Source organism: Sciurus carolinensis, chromosome 15 (genome assembly GCF_902686445.1).
Source record: "Sciurus carolinensis chromosome 15, mSciCar1.2, whole genome shotgun sequence".
Classification (NCBI taxonomy): domain Eukaryota; kingdom Metazoa; phylum Chordata; class Mammalia; order Rodentia; family Sciuridae; genus Sciurus; species Sciurus carolinensis.
The window spans coordinates 82,795,588-82,810,917 of record NC_062227.1 but is presented as its reverse complement, the minus strand read 5'-3'; the positions used below and the strand labels follow the sequence as shown (position 1 = coordinate 82,810,917).

General features: G+C 50.5%; 1 protein-coding gene and 1 pseudogene across 6 annotated transcripts; both read right to left on the bottom strand.

Moving 5' to 3' along the window:
* Nucleotides 1–376: 376 nt before the first annotated feature.
* Nucleotides 377–15,318, bottom strand: Rbfa (ribosome binding factor A). Of its 6 annotated transcripts, none has more exons than XM_047526017.1 (8): nucleotides 14,961–15,291; nucleotides 13,025–13,067; nucleotides 12,313–12,489; nucleotides 11,662–11,774; nucleotides 10,265–10,349; nucleotides 7,864–7,937; nucleotides 6,686–6,863; nucleotides 377–1,768 (listed from the first exon to the last, which is right to left on the bottom strand). In XM_047526017.1, the coding sequence occupies exons 1-8, from the start codon at nucleotides 15,122–15,124 to the stop codon at nucleotides 1,736–1,738; spliced, it is 867 nt and encodes a 288-aa protein (XP_047381973.1). In that variant the 5' UTR covers nucleotides 15,125–15,291; the 3' UTR covers nucleotides 377–1,735. The 6 variants fall into 6 exon arrangements, with proteins under 6 accessions (XP_047381973.1, XP_047381970.1, XP_047381972.1 ...); XM_047526014.1 differs by lacking the exon at nucleotides 377–1,768 and adding an exon at nucleotides 2,885–5,888 and having other exon boundaries at nucleotides 6,616–6,863; nucleotides 14,961–15,301; XM_047526019.1 differs by lacking the exon at nucleotides 377–1,768 and adding an exon at nucleotides 5,745–5,888 and having other exon boundaries at nucleotides 14,961–15,280.
* LOC124965245 (c-Myc-binding protein-like) lies at nucleotides 7,955–10,049 on the bottom strand (annotated as a pseudogene).
* Nucleotides 15,319–15,330: the final 12 nt, after the last annotated feature.

Sequence of the window (15,330 nt, the reverse complement as noted above, 5' to 3'; positions counted from 1 at the left end):
CAGGTGTGGAGCTGGGTACCTGCCAGAAGACCAGCACCCTCGCCTGTTAAGGCAGCATCTAGGAGGAGGCGCCCAGGTTGTCCATGTGGAGCACCGGTGGGACTGGGCACCATCACAGGCAGGGCCCAGCAACCACCTGGGAAAGGTCGCTGCGTCCTCCCAAGTCCAGCCCTGCGACCCTCGGGTAACTCCTCACCTGGGTGAACTTCCCTCTGCACGCCCCGAGCTAGAAGCGCACCGGCCCAAAGTGGTCCCAGGAGGCGTTCGTGCCACACCTCCCAACCTAAACCCTGTGCGCTCGCCCTGGTGGGGGAGCCGCTCCCCAGCCCCTCCTCTGCCCTCCTGCCAGCACCCAGGTGTGGGTTCCAGCGCCTTCCACTCCCCCCACCCCCACGCCAGGGCGCCTCCAGGCTGAGTCCAGGACTGAGCCCTGCGCCGCTGCCCCGCCGGGTCTGCCGGCTCTCGAGAGGCTGGCCTCCCCTCCACCGTGCAGCCTGGATCAGAAAGGCTTTTCCCCGAGTCGCCTATGTCCGCCTCATATCCCCACAGCCTCCGTGCCGCCACCAGGTGTCGCCCTGCACTCGCCGCAACCCAGAAGCCTTGCTTTTTCCAAAACCCTGGGAGAAAATATCTCCAACCGCTGCTCAGTCGAGTGGTGGACCCTCACCCTGGCCCTTCACCTGCAGCGCCGGCCTGGGGATCTTGGAGGTGCCAGGACCAGTGCCCCATGCAGGATTCTTTGCAGGTTGGGGGCTCCGCGCTGCGCCCGCCAGGCCCACCAGGAACAGGCACGCATCATGGAACCACTCCCGGCTGCCCCTCCGGTGCCCGGAGAGTGGGCGCTGACCTGGCTCTCCAGGGGTGTCCCGAGCTCGGTGCTCAGGCGAGGATCTGGGTGGGCGCCTCCTGGTATCTCAAAAGCCACTGAAACTTCCTCTCAGTAATGAATAGCCAGGGCAGGACAGGAACAAAGGCTCCCTTAGACCTGGCAGACAGTGGGGCAGCCTGGGGACCGCATCAAAATCTCCTGCCCCTCAGTCTGAGATTGCAACCGAGCAGAGGTCCCTGATCTCCAGGCCTCATGAAGCTGAACAGAAATAAGGCTGTGGAAATACACACCAGTTTCTTGTTTAAAATAAAGCAATATGGGAGCTGGTGTTCTCTTTCCTGAGTGTCGAGGAACTGGATGGGGCCTGGTAGTCCCCAGAGGCATCTGCTCAAAACCGTCAGGTCTAACCCCTCTCTATGGGCCTCTGGCTAGATTTTTGACTTTGGGAACTGGAATGGCTTTAAAAGGTCATGCATGGTTCCTTGTAGGCCTGGGTCGGACTAAGTTGGGGAACACTTCGAGGGCTGGTAGAGCTTATTTCTGGGTGTGCCTGCAAGGGTGTTTCCAGAGATTAGCTGAGAAGGAAGCCCTGCTGGGTCCATCCAGGTACAAAAAGGCAGAGGAGGCAAATCTCCGGGTCCAGCACTGTACCCTTGGTGCTGGGACGCCTTTCTCTGGCCCTCAGAACTCCAGGTGTCCAGCCTTTAGTCTCTGGAACCTGCGCATTTTGCACGACTGTGCTCCGGTGCTCCAGACAACAATGACCAGCAGGAAAGGGACTAGTGTTGTTTGGGAGGGAAAAGCAAAAGGAAGGGGTCTCTTGTTAGTCAGCCTTTCCTCACTGTGCCCAAATACCAGACATATACAGCTTAAAGAAGGAAAAGAGTTCATGGTAGACTGCTTCCATCACTCCAGGCATGAGTTGAGGCAGAACATCACCTGGAAGGGCAGTAGAAAAGGAAAGCTAATCAGCTCACTGGCAGCTAGAAAGGGGGAGGTGGGACAAGACATCCTTTCCAAGAGCACACCACCATGACACACTTCTTCCAAGTGTCCCCAAATGCCTACTTTCCATCTCCTCCCACAGTCCATTCCAATCATCAATCCATGAAATGGATCAATCCACTCATGAATTCAGATCCCTTATGATCCAATCATGTCCCCAAAACTCCACCTCTGGACAATGCTGCATTGGGGACCAAACCTTCAACACATCTTTGGAGGGTACTCCAGATCCAGGCCACAACAGGCATATTTTCCTAAGTGGTCAATCCAAATGCCCATCTGCAATCTGACGGTTGAGCCCAGAGAGCCAGAAAAAAGCAAGGTAGACAGCAAGGGCACACATCTTTCAGTCTTCCTCAGAGTTCTGAGCCTTTCTCATCAGAGGTTCATGAATTTCTGAAGAGTTATCATGATTGTACCAAGATACACTGCATCTGTAAATTTAATGGGATTCTTTTTCTCTGAATCTAACTTGGATTTTTTTTTTTTATATACTGGGGATTGAACCCAGGGATGCTATAAAACTTAGATATATCCTCAGTCCTTCCTTATTATTTTCAGACAGTGTCTTGCTAAATTGCCTAGGCTGCCCTGAGTTTACAACAACCTTCCTGCCTCAGACTCCCAAGTCACTGGGATTATAGGTGCATGCCAAAAATTTTCTAATAATTATTAACTGAGTGATCCATTTCTTGGTATGTGGAGTTCTAGGTTCTACTCTAAAACTTTAAATCAGTTTTGCTATTCTAGGAAATACAGTGAAGTCTAACGTACACTATGGACTTTGGGAATACTGACATGTAAATGTGGACTCATGGACTGTGATCCAGGACATGAAATAGTGGGGAGGGACAGGAGAACTATGGGACATCTTTCTTTCTCTCAATTTTGCTGTGAACCTGGAACTGCCATCAAAATGTTTATTACAAAAAACAAACACCAAACTGTGCATCCCGTAGATTCTTTTGTGAATTTAATTGAAATAGGCGCTATTAATACACTAAGAACTGCCCATCTTTTAAAAATGAAGTCTTGCATGTTTTGTTTTCCTACATTTTATTATGCAATATGGGGAACAACATATATCCTTTTGATTCTTACACTAAAAAGTTCTTTTGGGATGAGAAATGGGAGAATTCAAATGGATGATCTCTTAATTTCATCTTCAAATCCTTTAGCAAAGCAGAAAAGACAATTCCTTCTTCGTTTCTGCAAAGCCTGGCATATTAGGTGCTCAAGACGCTCGCATGCACAGTGCTTCCACTGTTAACCAGATGTACCCATAAAGTCCTAACCACTGGACCTCTGTGGCATGGTTTCCTTGAGTTTACGACCAAGTTAGAATTTACTTTGTTCTATTTATGAGACTTAATCCAAAGGGAAAAATCACAGACGTGGCCAGACTGGCCATGAAGACAATCATCCAAATGTGTTATACCCCTGAAAAGCTGGGAGCAATCCCTGCCTGGCAGCAGGGCTGGCAGATGCTGCTGTTGCTCTCCAGTGGTCCTACTGTGAGAAACAGGAAGTCATGGTCCATTTTCAGAATATAGTATTGAGTCTTAACTGGATCCAATTGTAGTCATTTTAATTGTAGCCCTTCCCCTAGACCGCCCTAATTCTAAAGTCAGCCAATCACTAAATGCATGCATGGTCCTCCAACCAGGGAGGAGGGCCACACTGCATTAGGTATATAAATAGGCAGACTGTGGCCAGGTGCACTCACAAGCCACGTTCTGTGGCAGATCTGACAGAAGAAAATCTGCAGCAAGTCTGGCAGTGGAACTGAGACCCATGCTCCCTCCTCAAGCCTGGCTCAGGAAAGTCATACTATCCAGGGCACTCATCTTGGCCACCATGAGGGCCTCTTCCTATTGGGACTCCACAGTTTCTCCTGCCCTGGCACTGGCTGCAGAGCTGACCTCTGCAGTGCAATGAGAAGCAGGGATTGCTCAATCCCCAGCAGGACAAAGGCTCCACCCAGGAAGAGTGTGCTGAGAATTCTGGGGGCCCAGTGGCAGATTCACCCTGGAGAGCAAGCCAAGGGAAGACCGGCACCATAAAGACCAACGCAGGATCATAACCAGAGGAACCAAGATGAAGAAGCAGGGAGAAGTGATGAGCTCTCTGCAGCAGGGGCTAGGGTTGTGACGCAGTGGTGGAGCACCTGCCTAGCATGTGTGAGGCACTGGGTTCGATCCTCAGCACCACATAAATAAATAAATAAATAAAATAAAGATATTGTGTCCATCTACAACTAAGAAAATTAAAACCAAAAACAAAAAAATCTCTGCAGCCAAAAAGGACAATGACTAAAATGAAAAATCTACTACTAGGGCTCAATAATAGATTTGATAGATGAAAGAAACAGCAAATGTTCTTTTTTTGGTGATTGAAGTTGGGTGCTTTACTTCTGAGCTAGATCTCCAGCCCTTTTGATCTGAGACAGGTTTCAGTTGCTCAGGCTGTCCTGGAACTTGTGATCCTGCTGCCTCAGCCTCCCTAGTGCTGGGATTGCAGGTGTGGCCACTGTGCCCAGCATATCATGGACACTATTAAATGCACCACATGTGTAAAGTGGAAAGGACAGGGAAGAAAAGAGAAAAAGCCATCAAAGAAATGATGGTGTAAAACTTCCACCCTGCCATGGTGAAAAATTTCCTCCCAAAATTCATAGCCACAGTGTCCAAACTGACCTCATTTGGAAAAATGGTCTTCACGAATGTAATTAAAGACTTCAAAATGGGATCATCCTGGACCTAAGAGTGGCTCCACCCTGCCACACATGTCTAGAGAAGACAGGGGGACTGCACACAGATGGACACAGAGACCACACCTGAGGACACAACCCAACCCAGCAGTCCTGGAGCCCTGGGGGCTGAAGAGACAGGAGTAGTCTGGGAGGAAGCACGGCTACAGGGCACCTGCATCTGGACTCCAGCTTCCAGAACAGTGAGTTTCTGTTGCTCTCGGCCATTGATTCTGTGACTTGTTAGCGCAATCAGAGGAAACCGAAGCAATGGCTAAACTGGAAACTATAAGCTTCGGAACACATTAACAAGTCACAGAGCACAGCCACAGAGCACGCCAACACAGCAACAGGCAGAGCTCCAGCACACAGTAGCATGAAGAGTACACAGAACATAACTACTGAGTAAAACAGGAAGCTCCAGTGCATGCTGGCTCAACAACTGAAAAAAATGAATGTGGGGGTTCACAAGGACCCCCATGATGGGGCAAGCGACTTGACAGTGGGGGAGGCTGGCAGACATCACTTTCATGGGCCATCAACACGATGGTGTCAGGAGCCAGCACCCCATGGCAGAGAACCTGTTCCCACCAAAGACACAAGTCCAGCCTGACTCTGACCTGAGGAAACACCAGGCAGACCAAGTTGAGGGGCTGTACCCTCAAGCAAGCCCTGTTGGCTCAAGGATGCGGGGACACGGTCCAGGGCAGAGGGAGAACAAGGGCACGGGTAAGGGCGTCGCTGGGGCAGGAGTCCTCAGGGCTGAGGCTGCAGGGCACTACAGTCCACTCCTGTCTGCTGGTGTCACAGGCAGTTCCCATAGGTAGCAGCTGGTTGCTACTGGTTATGACTGGTAGTTGCTGGCTATTACTAATTATTGCAGGGAGCTACAAGTTGCTACTTGGTATCACAGGCAGCTACAGTGTCACTGTGGTGCATTCCTTCATCCAGGGGACAAAACACATTCATACTCTCTCACTCACGCACACACACACACAATCAGCTTAGCCCAGTTCAACACGTGTTCCTAGCTGATGCTAAGCAAGGTGACTACATTCTCAGTTTAGCTCATATTGCAAAAAATCGTATTTTCAACAGTCTGAGCACTGCATTTTGCACATTTTTGCATCTCCTGTTGGTAATTCTGTTGTTCAAAATGAACAAAAACATAACTTATTAGGTGGCCCTTGTGTCTTCTGCTCTGACGAAGGTAAAACAAGTCATCACCTTGAGGCTGTAGTAAGGAATTAAGCACAAGAGACAAGCTCTTGGCTTGACGGAAACCTGTCCAGAGCCTCAGGTACCCTGGAAGGCAAAGACAGATTTTAGAAAGTGCACTAGCTGAACAGTGGAAAGTGTCAGTACCTCAGGGCTGAATGGAATTCAGGTACGGCAGGGGTCACCAGGAGCCCTCCAAACCCACCTACGCATACTTCCTGCTCCTGGCCTTAACCAGCAGGTGGAAATGACAGCTTACAGCTGTGCGGAAGAGATCACAGCCAGAGGACGTGGCACCGGGCACAGTGCTTGCTGGGCAGGTCTGCAGAGGTAGAACTGCAGGCTCTGACCCTAGCCCTCCCACTGCTGCAGCCAGCTCGGCAGTGGCGGTGCCTGCCTCAGTGTCTGAGGCACGACTCACTGTCTTCGCCTTTGTACAGGTCTCAATGGTAAGGCAGTCATGTATTTTTTTGATCACACAGTGTTAAAGAAAAACAAATGACTGCTGTGCAGAACATCATGTTTAAACGCATGGAAAAGCTATCACACTGTTAAGCAGCAGGGAACGGCCACCATCAGCCACAGCTTCAGCTCCATGGCTATCAGAAGAGCAGAAAACATGCCTCTCAGATACCTGCTCCCGTCCCACAGGCACAGCCACAGCCTGAAGCCTAACTCTGCACCTGCCCTGTTCTGCCACAGGGGCCCTGCTGTGCCCCCTGGTCCCCAGCATCTGCCTCCCACTCCTGCTCTGCTTCCTGGGCCTGAAATTCACGCCCCAGAGTGCCGTCCTTGTCCTCATCCTCGTCCTCACCCTCGCCCAGCAAGGAACTCCTGGGGGAGCCGTCCTGGCCCTGGCAGGGCAGAGCCTTCCTTCTCCTCACCGGCTGTGTGGGCTCAGCCCCCTGCTCTTGCCCCAGCAGCGCCAGGCTCAGGAGTCCTTTCTCCTTCCTTCGTTTGTACTCCATTATTTGCTTGTTGAGTGCCTCATGATCGATCCCACACAGACTCGAGTGTGCAGCAGGTCCTGGGGGGTCATGTGGTGAAAGGGCATCAGGGTCCCTGGGGGAAAAGAGGAACCTTCACACCAAGCACAAGCCACGCCATGACCACAGTCATCAGTATAAAACGCCACTGGGGGCATGTTCTACCCCTGCCCACGTATGCACCTCCTGGACAGGGATGTGGGGAGGGACGTCAGGTTCTCAGAACCAGCAGCCAGCACAGTCCTGTACTGCCGCTTGGCATCATCATGAGTGCATTAAGCATGGCAGGTGTGTCAGGTAGTTAGACAGGTCGGCCCACAAGTGCCGTTACTCAGGTCACTGACACACCAAAGGACAGTCCATTCTCTGAAGCAAAACCTGACCACAGACACATCACCCTCTGACCTGCCAACACTAAGCCCTGGAGGGTGTCTGAGCCCCATGTGTCTCTCTACCTGCCTCTTCCCCATGCTGGTCCCCTGCTGGTCAGGATGTGTGGGTTGTGGTGGTGTGGAGCCTTGGAGCTGGCTCCTGCAGGCTGGTGAAACTTGCTGGGTCCTGCAGTCCACACAAGCACCAAAGATGAAGATGCTGCCCCTGTCTGGGCTGGCCCCTCCACAAACACCCTTGTCCTCCAGGCCTGTGCCCCCCACCAGGCTGCACCCCCAGGAGCCATTCAAACCCACACCTTCCTGCACCCTTGCCCTAAGGACGACTGGCCATGTAATGACCACTGTGTCCTGTCGGCCTCCCCCAGCCTGCCCACCCACAGCACGGGGGCGGCGTCTGAGAGCTATAGCAGGGCCTGGCACACCGCAGGCACCCCATTCAAGTGCACTGAACCACGAAGAGGCCAAGATGACAAGGTCACTTCCTCAGTGGATGAGGCACCGCAGATGCCACAGGGTCTCGCCATGTGCCCGCAGACCACTGTGTGTGGACGCCTGGGCCCCAGGGCCAAGCACCAAGGGGCAACACAGGCTAGTGGGACAGAGATGACACAGCCACTGTGAAAACACTGATTCTGCACCTGGGAATCTGCCCCAGGGAATAGAAACAGGTTCCCCCCGCATCACCTGGGATAGTCTCTCGAGGGGTGGTCTCCTCCATCTACAGGTCCAAAGTCAGCCACTGCCAATAAACGATCAACCTGAAAAGGAAGAGCACAGTGGCAGGCCCACCTCCACCTGCACAGAACCTCCAGTCCACCCAGCACCAGTCACCCCCCGCTCCCGTAGACCATGCTTCCCAGCACCCCCAGGAAGCCACAGGCCACACCTGCCCTCCACCCTGGCTGCCCTCAGGCAAAGGCCAACCATGGGCCTCCTGGGTAGACTTCATCTGTACCTTCTGTAGACCTCTCAGCACTGGGGCTGTGCGAGGATCTCGTTGCTATTCGAACATGGCTTATCTCTGATAATAAGCTGAGGCTGATGTGAAACTTGTAAATGTGAGGTCTATGAATAAACCCATTAAACAATGACTGAATTAAACAACTAGTATTTACTAGTGTCTAATGTAGTCTCATAAAGTGCTTCCCTATGGCCACATAATTTGTGTGCCTCAGGGGAGAAGAAGCCTCTCCCAAGGCAAGGCAGCAGGTGCAGCGAAGGTTATAGTCACACTGAAAAACACAGCGCCGGGTCGCGGGTCAGCGCTACAGTGAGGAGCAAAGCTGGAGAACCAGAAAAAGGGTTAGCTCCGCTGCCACCGCAGACCAGGGCAAGGGCCTTCCTTAAAAACTCCTTCATGTAGTTTTTTTTTTTTTTTTTTCCTAAAATAGCAGTTTACCATTTACAAATCTTTCGTGTACATTCTCCTTTGACCCTCACAACCACCCTGTGAGGCAGGCAGCACAGGCATTCTTCTCATTTAACGGACGAGGAAAGTGAATCTCAGAGCCGTTAACTGATGTGCCCAAAGGTTCTATAGTTAGCAAACAGTCTCTAGTAACATCAATCTTTGGCCTAAAAATACAGCACCCAACCTCCCCTCATACTTGCCCTAACTACTTCACAGGGATAATGAAGATAAAATGAATTCAGAAGTAGAAAAATACTTTGAGGGAAAAAAGTACTATATAATTATACCCATCATTGCCCATGATGTATGGCTCATTCCTCTTCTCACTCCACTTTGTACGTGAACTGGAATTTTATATTACTTCTGTGCTCACCTGAGCAACTAAATAAGGCAGGGTAATTATGTGATCCTGTTTAAAGTCATATAAATTACAATCAGGGTAACTGCATTATTAAGCAAATTGAAAAACAAATGGGCTAAATGTGCAACTAGGACCCAATAAAGCACACAGCAAAGCAAGGCAACATTATCAGATAGGACATGATTGCAGAGAAGGAAAACGTGGTGTCAGAGTTCAAACTGACACACACACACAGTTATCTACGGCAAAGAGGTGGCAAAGAAGAGTTACTTGTTCTGCATTACATAAATAAGAGAAGATGATTCGTGGGAACCCATGCAAAAGCATCTTGTCACACAGATCTCTCCAGCTGCCTAAAGAGAATATAAACACTGTCATCTTCATTGTCAAGAATGATTCTATCTATGCTCACATCCTGAACTAAACCAAGGAACACCTGCATGCTAATCTTCCTGGGCTAAAATCCAACTAGTACCATTATTCCTAATCAGACTAATAAATAGAAATCTTTTAAGGTAATGAATTAGATGGCTGTATAATTTTTTTCAGGATTTACTTTGGATTCTTCTGCTTTAAGACCCAAAGCAAGATATATTGAGTTTTTATTGGTGATTCTAAGTATATATGTGTTTATAACAGTTAAAGTGTGATAGGTGAATTCAACATATCAAGAGTTTTATAGCACCTGTTCAGAAAAGATTATATACTATACAAACTATTCAAGTCATACAAAACCATTTTTCCAGTGTCTTTTCAACTGAGAAGAATCCTATTCAGCATGATTCTCCTCCTGAGGTGGTTCATACTGAGCAAGGTTTGCTTTTAGTTTTTTATTTTCTCCTACAGTAGCTTCAGATTTCTCTTTCATTTCTGCCAATTCTAAGCAGAACAACTCTATTTCCGGAGTTTCTGGGGTAGCAGCTCCTAAGTGATGCTTTAAAAAGCACTATTAGGTTTCTCTGGATCTTCAGATAAGGCTGCCAACACTTTGGTCAGCGTGTCCAGCACCCCTGACTTCTCCAAGTACCTCCGGAACTGCTCGCGCTTCAAGTTGGCGGCCTCCCACACACCCCAGCCACGCCACCTCCTTCGTGCAGTTTTAAAACCACATTATCGGGCTGGAGTGGTGGCTCAGTGGTAGAGCCCTTGCCTAGCATATGTGAAGCATTGGGTTCGATTCTCAGCACCACATAAAAAAGGTATTGTGTTAAAAAAAAATCTGCATCATCTTTTGAGTATTTAAAATACAACAAATTTAAAATTCTACTCATGTAAGTTTGTAACATAAAAGGGCAATTATTCATAAGCCTTACCTCTGCCAGAGCTGCGTTTTTCCTGTCTTGAATGAATACTATTGGCGGCGCGTTCCTCAGGGTCTGCTGGGACATCAATAGGTGCCTAAGGAGAAGGGAGACTGTGATTCCGGACTCCACCAGGGCACTAGTGGAGAGGCTGGGTGCGCAACACAAGCTACATGGAAATCCCAGATGTGCTCGTCTCTTACTCAGAGGTGATGTTTAGACCCCGCCCAGCACATGGGGTCGGGGACAGGGCAGGAGGGTCATGGAGCCCAGGACTTGGAGGATAGCCTGGGCAGGGCAGAAAGACCATGTCAAGAGAAAAAATAAAATAAAAACAAGAAAGATGAAAATATCAGCCCAGAAGTTCCTGCACTGAGCTGCCTATCACAGAAAAGTGCAGAATGCACTGTAACCAATTCCTCCAACACATCAGAGTTGATGAGCACCAGTCTGAACAGAGCACCTCCTGGGCCCTGGGCACCAGGGTCTGAACTCTGAGAGCCCATCTTGCACTCAGTGGACAGTCCCTGGCTTGACTCTACTCTCAAGTCCTAGATGCTGGAGAGGAATGGTCTCTGCATGGCTCTGTCATGAGACACAAACATGTGCCACCATGCCAAGCTAGCTGTGGCCAACACACCCAAGTCACAGCAACAAAGAATCCAAGACACCAACCAGCAGGTCCTCTGCAGCTGACTACTCGGCGGTCTCTGGCATGCTGAGGGATCTTCCTCAAACGTGGCCTGTAGTCTCATACACTGGTCACCTGTATGGCACTTGGTCAGCAAGTGACCCAGATTTTCAGAACACTGATGCACTCTCTCAGAACCAACTGGAGCACTCAGAAGCCATGAGCTTAGTGGTGGATGCTGATTTTTCTCAAATTTTGATTTTCAGCGTCTTGTTGCTGTTGAGGACATGGCCAGCTGCTCATTCTCAGGTAGCAGCTTGCCTTACTCTTCTTTGAGACAGTGTCCACCACACACCCACCCTGAACAGCCGGCTACTCCTGCACCAGCTAGGACACGGGCCCCCACCACGCAGGCGTCACAGACTGCACTCAGAGCATGCCCTGCTTACTCAACTGCGATGTTGCAGGGCCTGCAGCACGTTTCACTGTGGGCATCACCACAGTGCTGACAAGGAGCCTCCAGGGACAAAGGTGGAAACATTCCTGTGTCACAACAACAGTATTAACCTTTGCACGTCCCTAACGCACCTCCAGATCCCTAAGCAACTGAGCTGAAAGTTGACTACATCACATCCTACAGAAAAATGTGAACTGTACTCTAAATTCAAGAAAATTTCCCCAGAATTTTCCTTAAAAGCAGAAATTCTTCAAGAGAAACCTACAAGGGCAACAGCCAGGTGACCTGGGTGCCAGCAGGAAGGAAGGACAGGGCCCTCACCTCATGTGAGCCGCACTCCTCTGCAGGGCGGCATCTGTGCGCTCGTTCTGGTCTGCGGAGAGACTCGCCTTCCAGTAGACGCGGCAGGCTGAGCAATCTGGAGTCAGCGAGACCTGGACCGCACGACAGGCACACCTCGGCTTACGCTGCAGCTTACAGGCTTCCTCAGACACCAGTTTCCTTTACCCTCCCACCCGAGAGCAGGGCCGTGGTCCCTCAGAGGCCAGCTCCTGCTGCCACAGAGCACGCAGGGCAGGTGGGACCCTGACGCCCCCTTCCCCAGACCTGCCGGCAGTTGGAGCCCTGCACTGGCCTCGCTGCCTCTCGCAAGATACTGACTGGAAACACGGAGCTGCCTCTTCTCCTTTCAGTTCGCACCCTCTAGGGGGATCTGAGAACCTTCCTGTCTTTATGACAAGCAGAGGCAGGCGTACCACACCCTGGCGCCTCCTCAGGCCTTCTTCTAGGGTCCGGCAGCGTGCACGTGCTGCTGGGTCATTGGTGGCAGACTGGCTGCCTCTGGACCAGCACAGGCACCCCTTGTCTCCAGGACTCTCTATCACTCTGCAGCCCCAAACCAAGGCCAGGGGAGTGAGGAGGCCAAGTGAGCTGCTGCATGGGCCATCTGCTCTCCTCTGGCCTGCCCTCTACCTTGGAGATCTCCACATTCAGGTTGTAGACTTCCTGGCTCACTTCAGGGCTGCTCAACAAATCCGTCAGCGCTTTGTAGAGGAGGCCATTCAGGGCCCGCAGGCGTACATGGTCTTCCTTCCTGCTCCTCTTTGAGGTTCTCTTGAGGAGCAAGTCCAACTTGGATGGCCTGTAAGTCTCCATTAAGAAGAAGAGCACACCTCAAGAGAAGGTTACACCTGTCACCTGTCACCAACTGGGGCTGGGAAGGGTGCCACTAACCTAAGACAGACAATGGTCACCCCAGTCACCTCAGCTCGAAAGTAAAGTCTGTTGCTCCCTCCAAGATTAAAAGTGCTGTCAGTTTTGCTTATTTTTTTTTTAATTTGAGGAAGAATTTGCATACCATAAAAATTCACTGTTTAAGCATATACAAGATATATTTTTAGCATACATGATGTATTTTTTCTAGTTTGAACCATTTATTATATAGACTTTTACGGTACACGTTTACTAAAAACTGAATGAACACTAAAGAATTAGATTTTAATAACAGGTCATTCTAGAAAACCTCAGCAATAGTCAATTTTTATCAGAAAAGGTCAGGTGCACACTAGCCATCCCTGCACACAGACACTCCCCTCCAGGACGGATCTGGACAGCCAGTCAGGCAAGAGCTGTGCCAACTGTAAATCTCACCCGTCATGATGAGAAGGTGCTGCTCGAGACTCACCAAGTTAGACCCCAGGGAAGGACCTTCATACCAGAACTTCTTCCTGCAAGGAGAAAGCAAAAGCCATGGTGGATAGTGTCAGCAAATCATAAGAGAAAAGCCATGTAAGCTACCGTAAGAGGCTTCACACCTCAACAGCACAGGCTGTGCTTGGACCTGTGAGGCCATGTTAATGGGGCACAAAAGTGTAGGCACTTAATGAACAGCATGGTTGTTGAGGCAAGGCAGAAAACGATTTTAATTCAACCTTATAATTTCGACTTCTAATTCTGCCTACAGTCCTAAGGGTAGAGAAAGAGGACCTTAACTATCTCCCAAGATATACATAAACACCAAGTGGTTCCCATGGAAGGGCCAGGTTGATGGTGCTGGTACTGCTAGGCAATATACTGAGGCTGGACAATCATAAAGGCCAGGGGAGTCCCGCTTCTCACTTTTGGAGAGGGAGTTACAGGTAGGCAAGGCAAAGGGGTTCATGATAAATGTGGTGGTAAGCTGAGTAGGAGGCAGATTGTTACACACAAAAATGCTTATGGTTAAGCATATGTATAAGGGGGCTGTAAGCACACATTTTTTTACTTCACAGCTGAGAGGCCCCAAAGACAGACATGCCAGTGGAGCATGCACACCAGGCACCCAACCCATGGTGCCACTTTCCAAGAATCAGGGTTCCTCAGAGAAAGGGCTGATTCTAGGGCTGTGGCACGAGAACAGGACATATAAAACGAACCTGGCGTACCTTGCAGCATCAGAAAGTAAGAAAGTGCTAAACATGCATGCAGAATCCCACCTGATAGGGATTTCAAAGGGACAGAGACACTGAGAGGGCTCCTAATGGCCAAAGTTACAACAATAAGAGCAAAGTCAAGTCACAGTGGATTATAATCCAAAAATCCACACTGATATGAGTGAATTAACAAATGGGAAGAAGAGATGCATTTCCCACGCAGAATTCCAAATAACTTCTGAGCACAATTCTCTCCTCCCTAGGCAGGTGCTTTGCATACTGACTTCCTCTCAAAAAGGACAGTATGGAAGGTGGGGGAAGAGTCACTGCTCAGGAGAGACATCTGACAAACACCAAGTCAGGTGATCAGCACCAAAATCAACAGTGATAGTTGTGAGAACCACAACTTGATGTGATGAAATCGCCTCTGAGGCTCCTCTCCAAATTCCACAGCCCACACACAATCAGGAGGAAACACCAGACAAACCCCAGTAGAGGGCACACTACCACCAGCCCAACTGTGCTCTTCAAACCAGTGTCAACCACAGGGAGAGGCTGAGCAACTGCTGGTCCTGAGGAACCAGAAGACCGCTGAATGTGGCGTGGATCCTGGGTGTGGTCAGGGATAAGGAAAAGGATAGGAATGGACTAAGGAAATGGGAAAGGAAGGGGCTTGGCAGACAATACTGCATGACTACCTGTTCACCTCCTGCGACACACCAGCTATGCTAAGGTAAGACGTCAACAAAGGGAAACCAGGGCCAGCACAGGGGAACTAGGAACTAGCTTTGCAATCTTTCTGTAAACCTAAAACCATCTTCAAAGTGGTTTATTAAACAAAACAAGAGGTGCAGACCTGCGATCCCAGCTACTCCAGACGCTGAGGCAGGAGGATCACAAGTTTGAGGTCAGACTGGGCAACTTAAATGAAACCCTGTCTCAAAATAAAAAAATAAACAAACAAAACCAACAAACATACACCCAACCACACTTGGCAAAAACTAAAGTGGTGTGAAAATAAATTGTCTTACTGTACTCATCTTAACATTAAAAGCTAACATGACAAGCTTCATTCACCAAATTAAGGCCACACAGAAAAGGCGGCATTAATACGGAAAGGCGTCCATCCCCCGCAGACACCCGTTCGTCCCGCGTGAACACGTGTCACCCCGGTGGACGCTCGTCCCCGCAGCCAAGCACCGCGCACACCTGGTCTTCGAAGCAAACTTCTTGAGCAAGTTCTTGCTGCCACAGGCAACGGCAGAGCCGTGCAGGCTCCGCGTGCGGGCGGGTGGGAGTGCGGCCTCGCCGCGGCCCCGCAGCAACAGCAACCCCGCTCCGGGGCCGCACAGCCGGCGGGCGGCAGCCCACATGCCCTCGAGGACTCCGCGGAACCTGCGGGCGCAGGACCGCCGGACGCCGGGCAGGGCGGGGCGGCGGGGCGGCGGGGCGCGGGACGCGGCGACGTTGGGGCCGGGCGACGTGATGCGGACGCGGGCGACGTGACGCCCGGGCGGGCGGACGACGGGGTACCTGGCCGGGCGACTATTGGAGGTTCAGGTGGCTGGTGGGCGGGGTG